The sequence below is a fragment of the Pelodiscus sinensis genome, chromosome 23 (genome assembly GCF_052426305.1).
Source record: "Pelodiscus sinensis isolate ZL-2025 chromosome 23, ASM5242630v1, whole genome shotgun sequence".
NCBI classification, from domain to species: Eukaryota; Metazoa; Chordata; order Testudines; family Trionychidae; genus Pelodiscus; species Pelodiscus sinensis.
The window spans coordinates 13,862,066-13,879,189 of NC_143074.1; the positions used below are offsets into that span (position 1 = coordinate 13,862,066).

At 60.5% G+C, this 17,124-nt stretch overlaps 1 protein-coding gene across 3 annotated transcripts in view; it reads left to right on the plus strand.

The window, feature by feature from the left end:
• HMCN2 (hemicentin 2) overlaps nt 1-14,570 on the plus strand; it is a 133,036-nt gene extending 118,466 nt beyond the window's left edge. The window contains exons 79-91 of one of the 3 annotated variants that reach the window (XM_089773013.1): nt 527-673; nt 1,314-1,504; nt 2,048-2,129; nt 2,812-3,081; nt 6,828-6,977; nt 7,744-7,881; nt 8,395-8,516; nt 8,946-9,183; nt 10,084-10,212; nt 10,882-11,202; nt 11,699-11,848; nt 12,408-12,534; nt 12,923-14,570. In XM_089773013.1, the coding sequence (XP_089629139.1) occupies nt 527-673; nt 1,314-1,504; nt 2,048-2,129; nt 2,812-3,081; nt 6,828-6,977; nt 7,744-7,881; nt 8,395-8,516; nt 8,946-9,183; nt 10,084-10,212; nt 10,882-11,202; nt 11,699-11,848; nt 12,408-12,534; nt 12,923-13,259 (2,402 nt within the window). In that variant the 3' untranslated portion in view covers nt 13,260-14,570. The remainder of the gene's footprint in view (nt 1-526; nt 674-1,313; nt 1,505-2,047; nt 2,130-2,811; nt 3,082-6,827; nt 6,978-7,743; nt 7,882-8,394; nt 8,517-8,945; nt 9,184-10,083; nt 10,213-10,881; nt 11,203-11,698; nt 11,849-12,407; nt 12,535-12,922) is intronic. The other 2 variants (XM_089773014.1, XM_075906051.2) reach the window with 2 other exon arrangements.
• Nucleotides 14,571-17,124: the final 2,554 nt, after the last annotated feature.

Consider the following 17,124-nt stretch of genomic DNA (forward strand, 5'->3'; position numbering starts at 1 on the left):
CATTTATCAACGTTGAATTTCATTTGCCATTTTGTTGCCCAGTCACTTAGTTTGGTGAGATCTTTTTGGAGCTCTTCACACTCTGTTTTGGTTTTATGTAGATTCTGGCTCTGGCTGAGTCACAGGACTTCTCTGTGCCTCGGTCCCCCCAAAGGGCTAAGAATACCCAGGGAGGCAGCGTGCAAGATTTAATTAGTGCGCCTTCCTAGTGCCCTGTGAGCTTATTCAGCAGGAGGGATGTGCTGCCATTTTCTTCCTCAGCGTGGGGCTGTCCTAAGGGGAAGGCTCTGAACAAGTGCAGTGTGGCCGTGTTGCCTGGCGTGCCTGCAGGGAAGCGAGGGGGTCAGCCCAGGGCCGTGTTCTCACTTTCCCCCAGAACAGAGGGGAGAGCAAGACTCCAGTGTGTGGGCAGGAAGTCTTCCAGCCCCTTCCTCATTCACCTCTCAGGCCCCCAGAGCTGCAGATGACTGGGTGCCGTCTCCACTACCTATCCGCACAACCCTCCAGTGTGGCTTCCCTTTGGCAGCGGGCGTCTGGGAGCGGAACGGGCAAAGCATGCTGCAGAGGGAGGCCGTCACCCAGGAGGACAGCGGCACCTACTCCTGCGTGGCCGAGAACGGCGTGGGCAGCATCAAGGCCGTGGCATTCATCTATGTGAAAGGTGCCAGGACAGGTGAGGCGGCTCGTTCGTGGTGCGCGGGGAGGAGCAGCCTGGAATAGCGCCTTTGTGGTCAGCAGACTCCGCTGCGTGGAGCCACACCACTGGCACGGAGATCAGCGCCTGGCCTGGCGTCTCTGGCCACGTCCCGAAGGCCTTGGCCATTCTGGGAGTGCATAGCCCAGGCCAGCGGTGGGCAGCCAAGGCTAGGGAGTGTCCCTCCTTCATCTTTGTGGGCAAGATTAAAATTGTGCATGTGCACTAACCGTGACCCCAAGAGTGATTTGCAGCATTCGAGCTCTGAGAGGGAGGGGCAGGACTGGTAAATGCAGGGCCCCCAGCGGAGGGAGGGGGCAGAGGCGTGGGCCGTACACAGAACCCGGATGGGCCACATGTAGCACACACATGCATGCACACCTAGGTGTGGTTCGCTATCCCGCCTAGTGGCACTGAGGCCACTGACACAGAGGAAGAATGAGTGAGCTCCACAGCCTTGTCTGAGGGGCAGCTGGCTTTTAGCTCACGCTGTAGAGGCTCATGCACTAAGCTCCAGAGGGCCCAGGTTCGGATCCGTCTGCATATGCAACCCATAGACTGTCCACCACTGGCCCAGGCCAGGCACGACTTTTGTCTCCCACCCGTTCTCCTTCCCCAGGGGCTCCAGTCCTGCGGGGCGAAGTGAGGGCCTACCAGGTGGAGCCCCTCGGGGGCAACGCCCTCCTGAACTGCGACGCCTACAGCGAGCCTGCTCCGCTCATCCACTGGAATAAAAACGGGCACCCCCTGCTGGGCAGCCCCCGCCTACACCAGCTCCAGAATGGCTCGCTGGTCATCTACGGGACGGTGGTGAGTCACAGCCCCCCCGCTGGCTGCCGGAGACTGGCGGGGTGTGTGAGAGAGGGCTTGGGCTTGTTCCTTCCCTCTTCGCTGGAGCTGCCAGATGTTTCCTTCCCTCCTTTGAGTCGCGTGGCTGGATTATGTTGTAGCTGGGACTAGTGGAGTTTTGGAGCGCTCTGCTGCCTGGGAACAAGCAGGGTCACCTGGGGGAGGTGTATGTGGGAAGTAGCTTCTCCCTCTGGGTAACTCTTGCTGTGGTTTCTTCAGCCGGCCTCCACTCCTGGGGTCTAAAGAAATTCTCGCTCTCCACCCTCACTCAGAACAGAGGCCAGGTTACTTGCTGGCATCTGTTGCTCAAGGGGACCCTGGACAGGGGCTAGCTCCGGCTCTGCAGTGCTCCCCCTTGACAGGAGCCGGATGAGACATGGCGTATGGGCCACCAGTTTGCCGGAGGTTATGCAAATCCGCTGCGCCCCCGTGGACTCCTGGGAAGTCGCGAGAGCAGCCTTGCCTTGGGCAAGGTGGTGATGCGCCTGCTTTCCCTCCTCCCAGCACGACGACGCGGGACGTTACAAGTGCATGGCGGAGAACGGGGTGGGCGTGGTGGAGAAGGAGGTCACCCTCGCCCTGCAGAGTGAGTGTCCGTCCTGGGGGTGGCTGGTCTTTTAGCCTCACAGACAACATCGACCTCGTGCTTGCAAGAGTGTTGGTTTGCAGGGGAAATGGCCAATCTGCTTGATCGGTTCCCTGCTGTTGCCCCAGGCTGTGGGCAGTGGTGCCTCTCGGTGCCCCCGTTCGCTGCCCTGGTGCACAGTAACACTCTGCTGAGGCCTGACGTGTTGGACCAATTCCACGCATTGGGTTAAGGGTGGAGGTACTGGGGGCTGGGGAAACGCAAGTCAGGCTGGACGATCAGGTGTCACTCCTGGTCTTACACTCTTTGACTCAGACTGTGAGCAGAGGCCTGAGATGAAGAAGAAAAAAATGGCAGTGCCAGCTGGTTGCCCCAAAACCAAGCTGAGGGAGAAGCATCAGGTCCCTAAAATCTCCCAGGCCCACCCAGCTCAAAAATCCAGTGTGAATGGGTGGGAACATCTCTCTTGCAAGAGTCCGGGTTACATCTGAGAGATCCTGGTGACTGACTGGGAGCCCCGCAGAATAATTCAGGGTGGAGCTACCTCACCAGCTCTGAACTCTGGGGCAGTTGGGAGCTGGATGCCAGGCCTGCTGTTCTGGTCTAAGCTCCACTGACCAGGCAGGGACTCTGCTGGGCATTGGGTGCTGCAGTGACCGGGTGGGTTCCCCTGGTGTTCTAGGTGCCCCTGTGTTCAGCGTGACGCCTCAAGACATGACTGTGAGTGCTGGGGAGGAGGTGATGCTGCACTGCCAGGCTACGGGAGAGCCAGCTCCCACAGTGGAATGGATCAGAGAAACAAAACCCCTCCAGGAGAACCACCGAGTCCAGGTCCTGGCCAACGCCACGCTGCTGATCAGCGCCGTGGAGGGGACGGACGCGGGGCGGTACGAGTGTGTTGCACGCAATCCGATGGGATCCTCTGTCATCCGGGCCTTCCTGACAGTGCGAGGTACGGACCCGTGATCCAGACTATCCATAGTGTCCTAGGATCCTGCAGGGCTTCTCAAAAGCAGGGAGCAGGCCGGGTTCCTGAGGAGGCTGCAAGACTAGGGGGGTGGGCAAACAGCGTCATATTGGCAGTGAGCTCAGGGGGCTCATCTAGACTACAGGGAACGGTCAAAAGAAGATATGCAAATTCTGCAGGAATTTGCATATCTTCTTCCAATTGAAAAGCCGCGTAAACCTCCCTTTCTGAAGGGAGGCAATTATAGTACAAGGCCGTCACTTGGGGCTGAGGACCCAAGAGTTAAATCAGGAGAAAGGCCCCCAAGATCCTGTCCCCAGGGGTGTTTCGACCCAGTGGCTATGTCTACACTCACGGCGTCTTGCGCGAGTAATATGCAAATGAGGCGAAGCGTGGAATATCGCAGAGCCTCATTTGCATACCTAATGAGCCACCATTTTTTTCAGAAGAGGCTCTTGCGCAAGAAGGAGTGTCTACACTGCCCCTTCTTGTGCAAGAAAAACCCTCTTGCGCAATGCCGTTCTTCCTGAAAAGTCATAGGTGTAACAGCATTGTGCAAGAGGGTTTTTCTTGCACAAGAAGGGGCAGTGTAGATGCTCCTTCTTGCGCAAGAGCCTCTTCTGAAAAAAATGGTGGCTCATTAGGTATGCAAATGAGGCTCTGCGATATTCCACGCTTAGCCTCATTTGCATATTACTCGCGCAAGAAGCCGTGAGTGTAGACATAGCCAGTGTGTCTGAGTGTCTGGATTTATTTCAGTAACAGCTGGGGAAAGAGGTCTGTCTGTCCATCTGCTCAGTGATCCGTCTTGCCCTGTCTGCTCCCTTCCCTGCCACACTCCCTGCCCCCTGCCCTAATGTGTGGGCAACTGGGGCAGTTGGTCCAGGTGCTCTTTGGCTGGTGGAGAGGGCTATCATGGCCAGTGTGCCCCTTCTTGCATCCACCACCCCCTCAGACTGGCAGCAAGGCCTGCAGGGGAGGATGTGGCGGAGGAGCTGTGCCCGCCCTGTCTGGGCCCAGGTACAAAGCGCAGCTCTGAGAGACACCTCTCCCCCTGTGCAGGGCTGGGAGGGGGGGCCTGCAGTGCTCTGAGAGACATGGTTCCCCCTGTGTGGAGGAAGGAGAGGGGGAGGCAGGCTCCGGCCTAAGGGGAGGGGTAGGCCCTGCAGTGCTCTGAGAGACACCTCTCCCCCTGGGTGTGAGGGGACGGGGGGCAGGCTCCCACCTCAGGGGAGGGGATGGCCCTGAAGAGCTGGGGGCTCCCTGGCCTGGCTTCTCTTGGCCTATCTGGGGCTTTTCGGGAAGATTTCAGTCAGCAGGGAGATGTAATGTGAGTGTAGCATTTGCAAATGTGTATTTAGGGCCCTGTGCTCCACTGAGCGCTCCTGGGAGTTCATGGATGTGAATAACACGGGCCTTGTTTCCCAGCCTGGGGCAGTGGGCTGTGAGGTGTCTGGGGCAGTGGCCAGTCCAACAGGGGCCTTGTTTCCCAGCCTGGGGCAGTGGGCTGTGAGGTGTCTGGGGCAGTGACCAGTCCAACAGGGGCCTTGTTTCCCAGCCTGGGGCAGTGGGCTGTGAGGTGTCTGGGGCAGTGACCAGTCCAACAGGGGCCTTGTTTCCCAGCCTGGGGCAGTGGGCTGTGAGGTGTCTGGGGCAGTGGCCAGTCCAACAGGGGCCTTGTTTCCCAGCCTGGGGCAGTGGGCTGTGAGGCGTCTCCGGCCCTGGCCAGTCCCAGATGCATAAGAAGGAAGGAGTGTTCCCCTCCTCCTCCCTTGCAAACACAATAATGCAGCTGGGCAGGGAGGAACTTCCTGGTTCCACCTCCCTGCTGACTGGTGAAGCGTTAGGACTCACAGGTGTGCTGCTGCACCAGCCCTTACCCTGGACACCTGCTTTGCAGTAATGCCGGAGTTATGCTTATTCCTATGAAAGGCAAATACGTCTTCTGTAACATCCTGCAGCGGGGAGTTGTGCAGGTTTATTGCATGATGTGTCTAGACTAGGGATGTAAAATCCTATTGAATTGATTAACTGGTTAAATGTAAAGTTTAAGCAGCTAACTGATTAAAGGGAAGGGAAGGGCTGGACTGGAGCGTGGCCCCCCCGGTCCGCCGTGGCTGGGCTGGAGTCCCCCTGCTTGGAGTGTGCCTGGGCCGGGCCCACTGCAGACCTGGGATGCGACCCTGCCCACAGCGGACCCTGCAGGGCTGGAGCAGCCCCCTGCCCGGAATGGGTAGGAAGCTGCTCCAGCCCCCACCGGTTATCCAGAACTGGTAAGTGTCACCTGTTAAGCATGAGGCGTGGTGGCTAACTGGTTAATCATTCACATCCCTAGTCTAAATAGACTAAACCATGTTGCCTTTGAATATCACCGATTCTCCCCTTGTGCTGTGCTGGGGAATGGCCCTGGCAGATGGGACAACCGACCGTTGTGCTCGTTTGTATCCCGCCGCCTCTCCGGGTGCTCGTCTTCTTTGCAAGCGAATAGCCCTGGCGTAGAGCTGAGGGCATCTTGTGGCTGCATTCAGGCCGCAAAGCCGCAATGAAGGCTTGTGTAGGCGGCTCCTCCACCCCGCAGCAGGCTGGCCTGTGCCGTTTGAGTTTTGCTGGGTCAGTCCCAAGTGCTTTGAGCCTTCTGTCTCGAGAGACCTGCTAAATGCCAGGGCCCGCTGGCTTCTGCTTTTTCTCAGTGAACAGATCTGACCCAGGCAAGACAGTCCTGCTATTAGGCAGAGGCCAAACGCTGCATTACCAGTGCAACCGCCTGATTAGCAGTAATAGGGGGCATGGCACAGCCCAGATGCTTTACAGGATGAGCCAATGATACCCAGGCCAGAGATGGTCATGTGCAACACAGAAACCAACCTGAATGTGACTGAGAGATCTCATGTGTGGCTGTGCGTACTGCTTTGTAGGGGTGTGCCTGTGTGTTAGTGGGTAGATGGGTACAGAGATGCGTGTGTGCGTATTTGGGGGCGCACGGGTGTGACGTGCACCGATAAAATCCAGGCTGGTCCTGTGAACGCCAGCTGCCCTATGGATCAACTCCCCTGCTGCAACCAAGGCAAACTAACGCTGGCCTGATGTCTGCCTGGCAGACGGTGCCGCAGCGTATTGCAGTGTCACGCGGCAGATTCACCACCAAGGGCGCCTCCTGCTGGTCACTCAGGGAATTAGCATGTTGGGTGCCGGAGCTGCCTCCTTCTGGCTGGTGTCTCCCCGCTGTTACCGTTAGTCACCACTCTAGGTCAGGGTCCATGTCTCTCCCAGACCGTGGCATCCTCCTACCAGGGTACTGCCCAACCGTCATGCCCCCACACGCTGGAGTCCTCCCCCTCTGGAGACCCTCAATCCCCCTCTGCCCACCTTGCTCAGTGACCCACTGCCAGTCTCCATCTAGCCCCTGCCACAGGGACAAACTGCAGCCTGAAATGGCCCCTCATCATTGGCAAGGGGGTGTGGACCTGCTGCTTTTGCTTATCCTGGCTGCCTTCCCGCAGCCCTCATACCCTGAGGCCTTGCGTTAGGCCCTGCAGCCTGGCAGCTTCCCCAGCTCTGCCTGCCTTTCCCCAGCTCTGCTCTAGTCAGGAAGCCTCCAGTTCCCCTGGCAGCCAGGTCCCTCCTGCTCCCCGGCCAGTGCAAGAGCAAGTCTCTGCTCCTCCCCAGGAGCCTTTATTTAGAGGCTTAGTGTGCATCTCCCACCTCGTTCCGCCCTGTCCCCCTTCCCTCAGGAGAGCCCATCAGAGTCCGGGGCAGTCTGATCGGCATCATCAACGACCAAGAATTTGGCATTGCCTCTCTGAATGCCAGCGTGACGGAGGATCCCCGGACTGGCCTGGCCACCCTGCGGAGCAGCATCGGGAATATCCCACCAGCTGTCGGTAGGAGACACCCCTGGGGATTTTTCTTGTGTCCATAACACCAAATACGTCACCAGATTTCAATGCACATGTAAATGGCAAGAAGTTGGATGTAAAGCTGGGTGACTAGCGGGCAGCAATACCCACTGCACCATGCGCTTGCCTGTGGCGTGGGTGGCAGGGAGCGACTCAGCTTTGTGGCTTTTTTGCCAGCGCTGGTGGGAGGTGGGAAGTAAATATTGCTGCTCCCACTTGTGCACGTATGTGGCCAGCAGTCTGCTCCCTGGCTATGTAATCTGGGCCAGGATTTAGAGAGACAAGGGGTGCCTGCCTGGGAGAGCCACCGGGGTTCACAAAAGGGATCTAGGGGCTGACTTATGGGGGAGCTTGGCCCGGCACAGAGGCCTTTTGCCTTGGTATGAGAAGTGCTGAGGTTCGTGAGAGCTGCCTGTGCTCAGCGCCTCTGAGGGGCCGGCCACGCTCCTGTCCCCTGGAGCACAGGGCTAGCAGGCAGGGACCCCTGCGTGCTCAGCCCCAGACTCCCTCTCTGCGTTCCCCGGGAGAGCGGAACAGGGCTAGCGCCCCCGAGGCGAATGGCTCCCGGCGCTGCGGAGCTGGGCGTGCCATGCTGGAACAGGACCGTGCCTCTGAGTCTGCTGTCCCACATGTAACTGCTGAGGCCAGAGTGACAGATGCCCCGAGCAGGGAGTTGGCTGCCCCGTGACTCCTCGGGAGAGCACTGACTGAGCAGGGACTGACCCTCGTGCCCTCCCGCCGCACCTCGCAGGGCCGCTGCTGAGAGTCCTGGTCCCTGTCATGGCTCCAATCTACTGGTCCTTTGCACGGCAGAGCGGCGGGGCCAGGAACGGCCTCTCGCTGACGGGCGGTGTCTTCCGGCAGGAGTCCCAAGTGGAGTTTGCCACAGGTGAGAGTGTCCTGGGGAGAGCCCGCGGCGGCATGCTGACACGGTGCACACGGTCACTGCAAAACCCCAGGCCACAAGCAGCACCGCCCACTTCCTGGCTTTGTTCCATCCCAGCCATCTGCACTGCGGTGTCGGAGGAGTGCGGGAGCCTTTGGAGCAGGGCGCTGCCCCAGCCTCAGTGACCCACCTCTGCCTTAGGGGATTGGTTCTGGCCCCAACCCCTGTGGTATTTTAGCCTTCCCCTCACACTAGCGAAAACCGACGCCGTGGCCTGTTCCACGTGAGAGCTCCGGGTTCGCTGGAACCAGAAACTCCGCGGGAAGCGGGGCACTGCTGGGGAGCCCTGCGGCTGTGCAGCCTGTGGCTGGGGCAGAGACACGCCCGGGTTTAGGAGTCCGCATTCAAATCTCCAAGTTCACTGCTGGGCCCGGTGCAGCCTGGTGCAGCCCAGCGCCGGTCTGTCTGAAATCATCACGGGCTGGATCGTTACCTGGCCACCCGCTGTCGCTGCAGGGGAGCGTCTCCGGATCGCACACGTTGCCCGAGGCCTGGACGCAGGCGGGGCGCTTCTCTTCGACGCCGTGGTCAATGGGTTCGTGCCGGAGAGCGTCGCTGATGCGGACGTGCTTTTCCAGGTGAGTGCGGAGCTCCGGGACACCGCCCTCCACATCTGCTGCGACCCCAGGCACCCCAGTTGGCCCCTGCGGTGCCCGCCCCTGTTCCCAGTGACAGCTGATGGCACAACGAGAGATCCCCTCCGCCACCTCCCGCCCCTGGGACTTTTGCTGGGCCCCAGTCCCAGACTGACCCCTCTCCAGAGGTGAGGGGAGGCCGGTGCGCCCTGTCCTCTGGACCGATAAGAAATGGCTGGCGTGGGACGCTGCAGGTGGAGGCGCGTGCTCCCAGCTGGGCTCCGGCTGGCAGTGTGGGGCTCCCAGCCTGTCCTGCTGCCCCGACTCCCGCACCTCTCTCCCCAGACCCTGTGACCCCCTTGGTGTAATCCGCAGTAGCTGTAAGAAATGTAAGTTACAGCCCCCCCGCCCATCTCCCTCTGTTCCTCCCAGGATTTCAGCGAGCGCCACGTGCAGACGGGGGCCGGGCAGCTGCACGTGGAGTCTGTGCAGAGCTTCCTGCAGGACGGGCTCCCGGTTCAGATCCACTGGAACCACAGCATTGAGTACGCCGCCGCCCGGGGCTGGCAGCCCTTCCCGGTGCAGCGCGTCCAGGCCAGGGCCATCAAATCCTCCTTCAACCCAGCCATGCAGGAGCTGCTCTTCCAGCTCAGCTCCTCCCTCCATGCAGGTAACAGGAGAGCAGCCTGCAGCCCGTCTACTCACGCTGAGCCCGGGGGGAGGCTGCCAGATGGCTCTAGAGGCTTCCCCCAGGGGGAGGCAGCTGCCCTGGCGCCAGGCTCTCTCCCAAGACGTGGTCAGGGCCCCCGTGCCTGTCGCCCAGAGCAGCAGTGTGCGAACCTGGTGGGGACCTATCGGGATCTGATGCGCTGTGGGGCTGGCTTCCACAGCCGGGGTGTGAGGGTAACAGCCTGGCCCATGGGGAGGGAGGTGCCTCGGAAGGCTCCCCACGTTGCCTGGCTCATGCCCCTTCTCTCAGGCTCTGCAGCCGGGCTGTACCGGGGGCCAGACGGACGGCCCAGTGGTGAGTCCTCCGCCTTGTCGGACAGTGGCAGGAGCAGAGCCAGCTCCTCCCCCCGCCTAGCAGAGAGGGGAGTTAATCTGAGTGACCCCAGCCAGCCTTCAGCCCGGGAGCCAGGCCTAAGTGCTTCTGGCGGCTGGTGGGGTCAGTGACCTTCCCCTTGGCCCCGCGAGGTCATGTCATGTAGCCCATGGGGGCAACGACCTGCCTCCCCCTCCATTGGAACCGCCGGGTGACAAGTGCCGAGTGCCAGCAGCTTGGGCCCCCCAGCCCCACTCTGGGCATTGACTGGCTTTCACTGGGCCTGCTCCAGCACCCTGGCCGGTGCAGGGAAGGACTCCCGTCCCCCAGGGAGCCCTGGGTCGGCCCCACTGTCAGCACAGGCCAAAGCGGAGCAGGAGACTGGGCACAAGACGGGTCCCAGGCAGTGACCAGGGATCAGTGATCCCCCCAGTGTCTCAGCCCGGGAGGTGTGAGGCGGGGGCCTGGCTTTAGCTGCTATGTGGTGACGTGCATGCTGGGAGCCCTGTCCCCTCGTTCTCCCCCCAGATCTGGACGAGTGCGCCGAGGGAACCCACGCGTGTCGCTACAACCAGGTCTGTGAGAGCACCCTCAGCGGGCACCGCTGCATGTGTCCCCGCGGCTACAGGACCCAGGGCACCGGCCGACCCTGCTTGGGTAACGCAGACCTGCCAGCCTTTGCCAAGCCATGAGAACTGCCGGGGAGGCAGCATTTCTGATGGGGCGGGGGAGTGGGGCTGGGCCTGACTCTGGTACTGACTCTTGGTGACCTTGGGCGAACCTGGAGACGGGTTTGCTGCTTGGAGTAACAGCCAGTTCTCTCCAGGAAAAGCTCTGCCCCGCCCAGCCCTTCCAGTCCAGCGTCGCCTGTAGAGGGAATCCCTGGGGAAGGCAAGGGGGAGAGGTGTGGATCTGGGGGAGGCTGAGAGCCCTGCAGGAGGCCGGTGTTCCGGTGCAGGCGTGGCGGCTGAGAAAGCTTTGCACTGTGTCTTGTCCCCTGGGGACCGCCGAGCGCTCCTTTCATTAGCCCCGACAGCCCCCGCGGGCGCTAGGAACCCAGTAGAATCAGCCTCCCTTTGCCAGTGCAGATACTCAGCAGTTGGCAGGTGCGGTGACTTGTTCAGCTCACGCAGCAAGTCGGTGGCAGAGTCAGGGATAGAAACTCAGGCTCCCTGCTCTAACCATGAGACAACACTGCTTCCAAGAGCTGAGGGTCGGAGCCCAGGAGTCCCGGGTTCCTAGTTCCTGCTCTAGCCACTAGCCAGCACTGCTCTGCCCCGCAAGCTGGGCTCCCTGACCTCACGCTGGCTTTCTGCTCTCTGTCAGACATAAACGAATGCCAGCGGGTGCCCCCGCCATGCGCTTTCCAGTGCCACAACCTCCAGGGCAGTTACAAATGCCTGTGCCCGCCGGGGGAGGCCTTGCGGGAGGATGGCAAGTCCTGTGCTGGGCCAGAGGAGGCCGGAGGGAACGTGACGCGTGGCAGCCGCAGAGGGGGCCGGGTGCAGAGGCTGAGACCCAGCAGCCGATGGCCGGGGGAAGGCTCTTACACCCGGCTCTCCTTCAGCCAGCCTGGTAACGCCCTGAGCCCTGGCATCCGGGCCCCGTGCCCGGCGGGATTCACCAGGCGGAATGGACTTTGCACTGGTAAGGCCACATGGCGGGGAGGGGAGTCTTGGAGCGATGCCACTGGAACGGTCCCAGCTCCAGCTCAGCGGGGGGGTGGGGGGGGTGAAAGCCTGTGGCACTGGCTTACTGTCAGGAGGGACGGGGGTGGTGCCATCGGTCCAGTTCCCAAAGGACAACGTCTGCTTTGCAAAGCTCTGCACAGCGGCGGCAGCAGAGGCCCTGGGCTGCCAGAAGGGTCGTGCAGAGTCTGGGTGCCCCTCAGGCCTGTCCTTAGAACTCACGCCCCGAGCTCCCACTTCCCTCTTCCTCCCTGCCGTGCCTCCTGGCGCTGAAGGGGCTGGAGTAGGGCTTCTCTGGCCAGACCCCCAGGAGGGGGGGAAAGGGGCCCTCTGCCTTTTTGTGGGGATGTGCCGGTGGCTGTGCCTTGTGGAGGGGTGGGGTCATGCTGCTCGGGGGGACCCTGCCATGCGCAATTTGGCCAGACTTGGAATCTCTCCTCTCCTCTTTCACACAGACCTTGACGAGTGTCGGGTGCGGACCCTGTGCCAGCACGAGTGCAGGAACACCGAGGGCAGCTACCAGTGCTTGTGCCCTGCCGGCTACCGGCTGCTGCCCAATAGAAAAACCTGCCGCGGTCAGTGTGTGGCGCTGTGTGGGAGCCTGTGTGCGTCCATCTGTCCATCCCTCCCTCTCTCCCTGCCACTTCCATTCCTGCCCTTTCAAAGCCTGGAGTTCGCGTCCCCCTCCGGCTGCTCTCGCAAAATCCCCACCCAGCTGCCAAGGGGCCCGCTGCATGGCAGGGGCAGCGCCAGGCTTCAAACAGTTGCTACGCCTGTCCTCAAGCCACTAGCTCGCCATGCCATGGTCCTTCTGCCCCCTGCACAGAGCCATTGCTGCCCTCAGCCGAGCCCCAGGAGGCGACGTTTCTTCCTGTACCCGGGTGCAGTAAAGTCCTGCACTGTCCGCTTTAGGGGCATGCGAGTCAGAGGGCGGGGGCCCTGGGCAGAGGCCTGCGGCCAGCGGACCCTGCAGCTCCCCCCGCGACAGAGCCGGTGGGTGAAATGGGGGAGCTTCGTTGCTGTGGGCTCATGGAGAAATCCCTTCGCTCCTCAGGGCGCAGCCGCTCGCCTGGCTGCAGAGTGTGACACATGCGCAGAGTCCGGGCTGTGCCACTGAACACCCGTCCGGCCTCACGCCCCTCCTTTCTCCTCTCTCCTCTGCAGACATAGACGAATGCGCCGAGGGGAGGGTTCACTGCAGCCCAGACCAGCTGTGCTTTAACACGCGGGGCGGCTCCCACTGCCTGGATGCGCCCTGCCCCGCCGGCTACAGGAGAGGCGCCAGCCCAGGGTAAGGGAGAGAAGTTATTTGGGGGAGGTGCCCAAGTAGGGCAGCTGTACCCCTTCTCCTGGAGTGACCCACCCGCCAGGGCTCTTCTTAGCCCTGCTGTCGAGTTGGGGTGGTGAGGGCTTCCCATGGGTGCAGACGGGCACACGCCCATTTTAATGCATTGATAGTACTTGTCCAACATCAAAGCGCTGAGACGTGCCAGGGCTGACCCCACTTTTCCTGGGGGGGAAGCTGAGGCACGGACTGGCTCAGCGAGTTGTCCAAGGCCACTCAGCAAGCCAGAGTTAGAACCCAGGCGTCCTGGCTGCCAGCCCTACGCTCAGGCCGCAGACGGCTCTGTGGAGCAGAGATCTCACCCGCGTTCTCTGCCCTGCCTGCTCTCGGGCAGAGTGTGCTTCCGCCGCAGCTCTGGAGGCCCCTTCACCCTGCAGTACGAGCTTCTCACGCTGCCCTTTGGCATCCCGGCCGGGCACGATGTTGTCCAGCTCACCGCCTCCTCCCGAGGGAGCCTCCTGCAGAACCGCACCGTCTTCACGCTGCTGGAAAAGGACCCGGGCAGCCCCTTCACCCTCCGGGATGAGAGAGGCCAGGGCGTCCTCTCCACGCTGCGCCCGCTCCACGCCGCCGGCATCTATCGGCTGAAGGTGCAGGCCCTGGCCCATGGCAAGCAGCGGGCATGGAGTGTGTTCATCATCCTCGTTTCCGTCTCACCCTACCCCTACTAATGGCAGCCAGGGGGCGCTGGGATGGGCAGGGGAAGTGGGGAAGTGCTGATCCTATGCCCCAAACCCTGCCAGACAGTGTCTCCTTCCACTTCTGCTCCTGGGGCCATCTCCCGGCAGGCGCACTCAGCTCATCTGAGAGGAGCTTCTCCCTTTGCTCCGTCCTATGTGTGCGCTTGGGATGCCCAGGGCCTGTTGCCTGCCCTCAGCTCCGTGCCCCGCTGGAGGGCCCCTCTGGTTCCTGTACAGCACCCCTCCTTTGGCTCCCAGCCAGGGTTGCCAGCCCTGCAGGATTGTCCCGGAGTCTCCAGGAATTAAAGATTAACCCTTCATTTAAAGGTTATGTCATGTGATGAACCCTCCATCAATACATCCCACCAAAGCTGGCCCCCTTCTCCCAGCCCAGTGGCATAATCCCTTGGTGAGCTCAATTGCACTGACCCGTGGGACCAGGGCCAAGACAGTTTGAGGCCCCCAAACACTGACCTCCCGTTGACTGGACTTAGCCCCCATCGCTTCACCTCCTAGCTCAGCAGAGGAGTGTGTGCTCAGGCTCTGCCATTGGGAGATGAGGGGTGTAAACATCAGATGCTACTGGCACTTGTCTCTTGCAACACGTGGCTGTCCTTGGGCCTGGTATCACATGCAGCTTTTGAGCAAACAGAGCTGCTTGCAATCAGAGCTGAGATACTGAGAGCCCGGCCGGGGAAGCTGCCAGGCGGCTGTTAGGTCTTGGCTCTCAGGAGAAGCCTGTGACTCGCCTGAGAGAGATGCTGGAGATACCAGGCCATCACTCTTCAGTTTGCATTGGGGTAGCAGCTAGTCCCCGTCTGAGATTGCAGCCCCGTTGCTCAAGGGTGGGAGAGGAAACGGAGGCCCCAAGAGGTCGCCAGCAAGTCAGTGCCCAAAATCAGGCAGAGAACCTAAGTCCCCACCCGGTGCGCGCTCAGGCTCCTCGAACAGCTGTGGCCCTGCCAACATGCAGACTGCTGCTTCCAGCATGCACTGTACCGTCTAGGGGGCTGGCCAAACGGGTCAAACAGCTGCTCCTAGGGGAGTGTGACGGCTAAATAGCCTGTCACAGCGCTGGGGGATGCAGAGGGTGAAAAAGCCCAGCTGATGTGGCAGGGCTGGGAAGGGAGTCGCGGGGCTAAAGGGTGTATCGCTCACCGCATATGGAAAGGTTATTGGGTCCCTTGTGCTCGGTCTTTTATTATAATGAAATTATCATACTGGTTTCTCTGCCAACTTATTTATTTCTGGTTTTGTACCAAATAAAGGTGATTTTGTGAGTAAAACAATCGTGTTGTGTGAGGGCATCTTCCTCCTGCACCGCATGGCGGCCTTGCTTCGGATTTCAGACCGGCATTGGGGGCCCGATTCAGTCTCTGACCCATTCGTGTATCCTCAGTTCCAGACATTCCCATTGGCTTTGGTAGTCACAATGGTAGTGACACCTCTTCGCTCCTCTACAGTGCTTTCCAAAGGAGGGCAGTGCCATCTGTCCCCATTTTATAGATGGGGAAACTGAGGCACCAGGAGATGAGTGACTTGCCATGTTTAACTTTTAATGAAAGAAGTGTCAGAGCTCAAACAGGTGGGGTTTTGTTTGTTTGTTTGACATTCATAACTGATGCAGCTAGCCCAGAGGTGCCGGAGCTAGGACCTGCCAAGCCCAGAGGTGCCGGAGCTAGGACCTGCCAAGCCCAGAGGTGCCGGAGCTAGCAACTGCCAAGCCCAGAGGTGCCGGAGCTAGGACCTGCCAAGCCCAGAGGTGCCGGAGCTAGCAACTGCCAAGCCCAGAGGTGCCGGAGCTAGGACCTGCCAAGCCCAGAGGTGCCGGAGCTAGCAACTGCCAAGCCCAGAGGTGCCGGAGCTAGGAACTGCCAAGCCCAGTACAAATTAAGCCCTGATGACTTGCCCAAACTTATTCATAAGAACACAAGAATGGCCACACTGGGTCAGACCAACGGTCCACCTAGCCCAGTGTCCTGTCTGCCGATAATGGCCAATACCAGATGCCCCAGAGGGAATGAACACAGCAACTAATCATCACGTGATCCATCTCCTGTCACCCATTTCCAGACAGAGGCTAGGGCCACCATTCACACCCATCCTGGCTAATAGCGACTGTCACCTGTGGCAGCGACAGGGCGCCAGTCACCACACGCCTCCCAGCTTGATCCCGTACTACTGAAACCAACGTGGGGTGTATCAGTGACTGTGGAAGATGCGGGATCAGGCCCCGAGTGCAGTTATGACCTGGGGGGGAATAAGCTGCAGGAACAGAGGGTCTTTAGCTTCTGTGGCGTGTCCAGGGAGCCAGTTGCTGGAGGCGAGCCCCGGAATGTAGCACGTACACGAGTTTCCCAGATTTCATCTGCTCTTCCCATTGTGAGCTGGGTCGAAGCTGCCTGCAGGGGTGTGAGACCTCTTCCTGGGGAGGGGCCCCACCTTGGGTCGGAGGGAGCAGGGCTGTCTGCTCACAGCACTGGTGGGTGGCACTGACTTCTGCAGTAGCACCGGCAAGGGGGTTCTGGGTCCTGGTTAGAGGTGACCTGCAACGTAACCGGGTGTATGAGATGGAGACAGGAGGTGGAAAGTCTCCTTCCCCCGCTTGTTTGTTGCCTTAGCAATATGCAGAATGTCTCATCGGCCTCCCGTTCAGCAGGAGGGGCGCCCGCTCTGGAGGCCTCTTAGGGTCATCGGGGGGGGGTCAAATTGGGGCCATCTGAGATCAGGTTGAGACCACTGGGCTCATCTGCCCACAGAGGAGAAGGTGTTTGCACATCCCATGCCCAGCCAGAGAAACCACCCTCCCTGTGGGCCGGCTCCCCACCCCCTGGAGTCAGTGGGCAGAGGCCTGTTGGTTGCAGCAATAGGATGCTTAGACTAGCCTGGAAATTGCATCTGTGGAGGGAGGCTGGGCTGAGCCTTGTGGTGAAGGTCCCGTCAGTGTCTGCTAGAGCTGGCGCCCTAACCCTTTGCTTGCTTTGGGCCCTGTGCCTGGAGTGGGCTTACCTGGTGCTCAGGCCAGGCCTGGTATAAGAGCGCGACCTGCGCGCCGATAACCTGAACCTGGCCCCAGAGGCTTGCATCGTTTTCAGGCCTGACCCAGGCTTGCGTCAGCACTACTCCCCCTGCCTCGTGCATGGGCTCTGCCTGGGGAGAGTTTCCTGGCTCTGTGCCTGCGAGCAGCCTCTGTTCACCTCCTGCCCGGGGGGTCGGCGTGGTGGCGGCTGCGCTCTGAGTGCTGCAGAGCAAGAAGCGCGGCGACTTGTCAGCTCTCTCCCTGCAGCTGCAGTGAGGCGGTGGCAACCGGTAGGAGCCGGGAACCGGGCCAACCCCCAGGCAGGTGATTGGAGATGACCCAAACCCAAGGAAGTCAGCTTGTTTTCAGCCCTGAGCCGAAGCTGACTGTTGGACTCGGGTCCACGCGGGTTTGGGGGGTTGCAAGGCTATTCCATTGGTGCTGCTGTCCCTGCAAGGGCCTGGCCTGGGTCTTTGTGATTTACCAATACTCACACATCGCTGAGTCACCCAGTGCCCCAACGCCCTGCAGAGGGGGGGAGTGTGTTCTTTGAAGTCAAGCAACCCAGTCATGACAGATCTTTGGGGATTTCAACACATCCCCTCCTGCGATGGCTCCAGCCCTGTGCAGCTGCCTGGTGTGTTGGGAGCGGGAATGTTTGTCGTTTACATGGGACAGGCTTGATCCTGCATTAGCTGGATGATTGAAACCCGTTGCTTTGCTGCTGCCGACGCTTCCCCTTTTCCCAGTCACCTGACCCCCGCAATGCCAACCCCCCCATGCTCTGTGCTGGATAACATCAGCCGACCCCCCCCCCCAACTCCCAGCCAGCAAGGA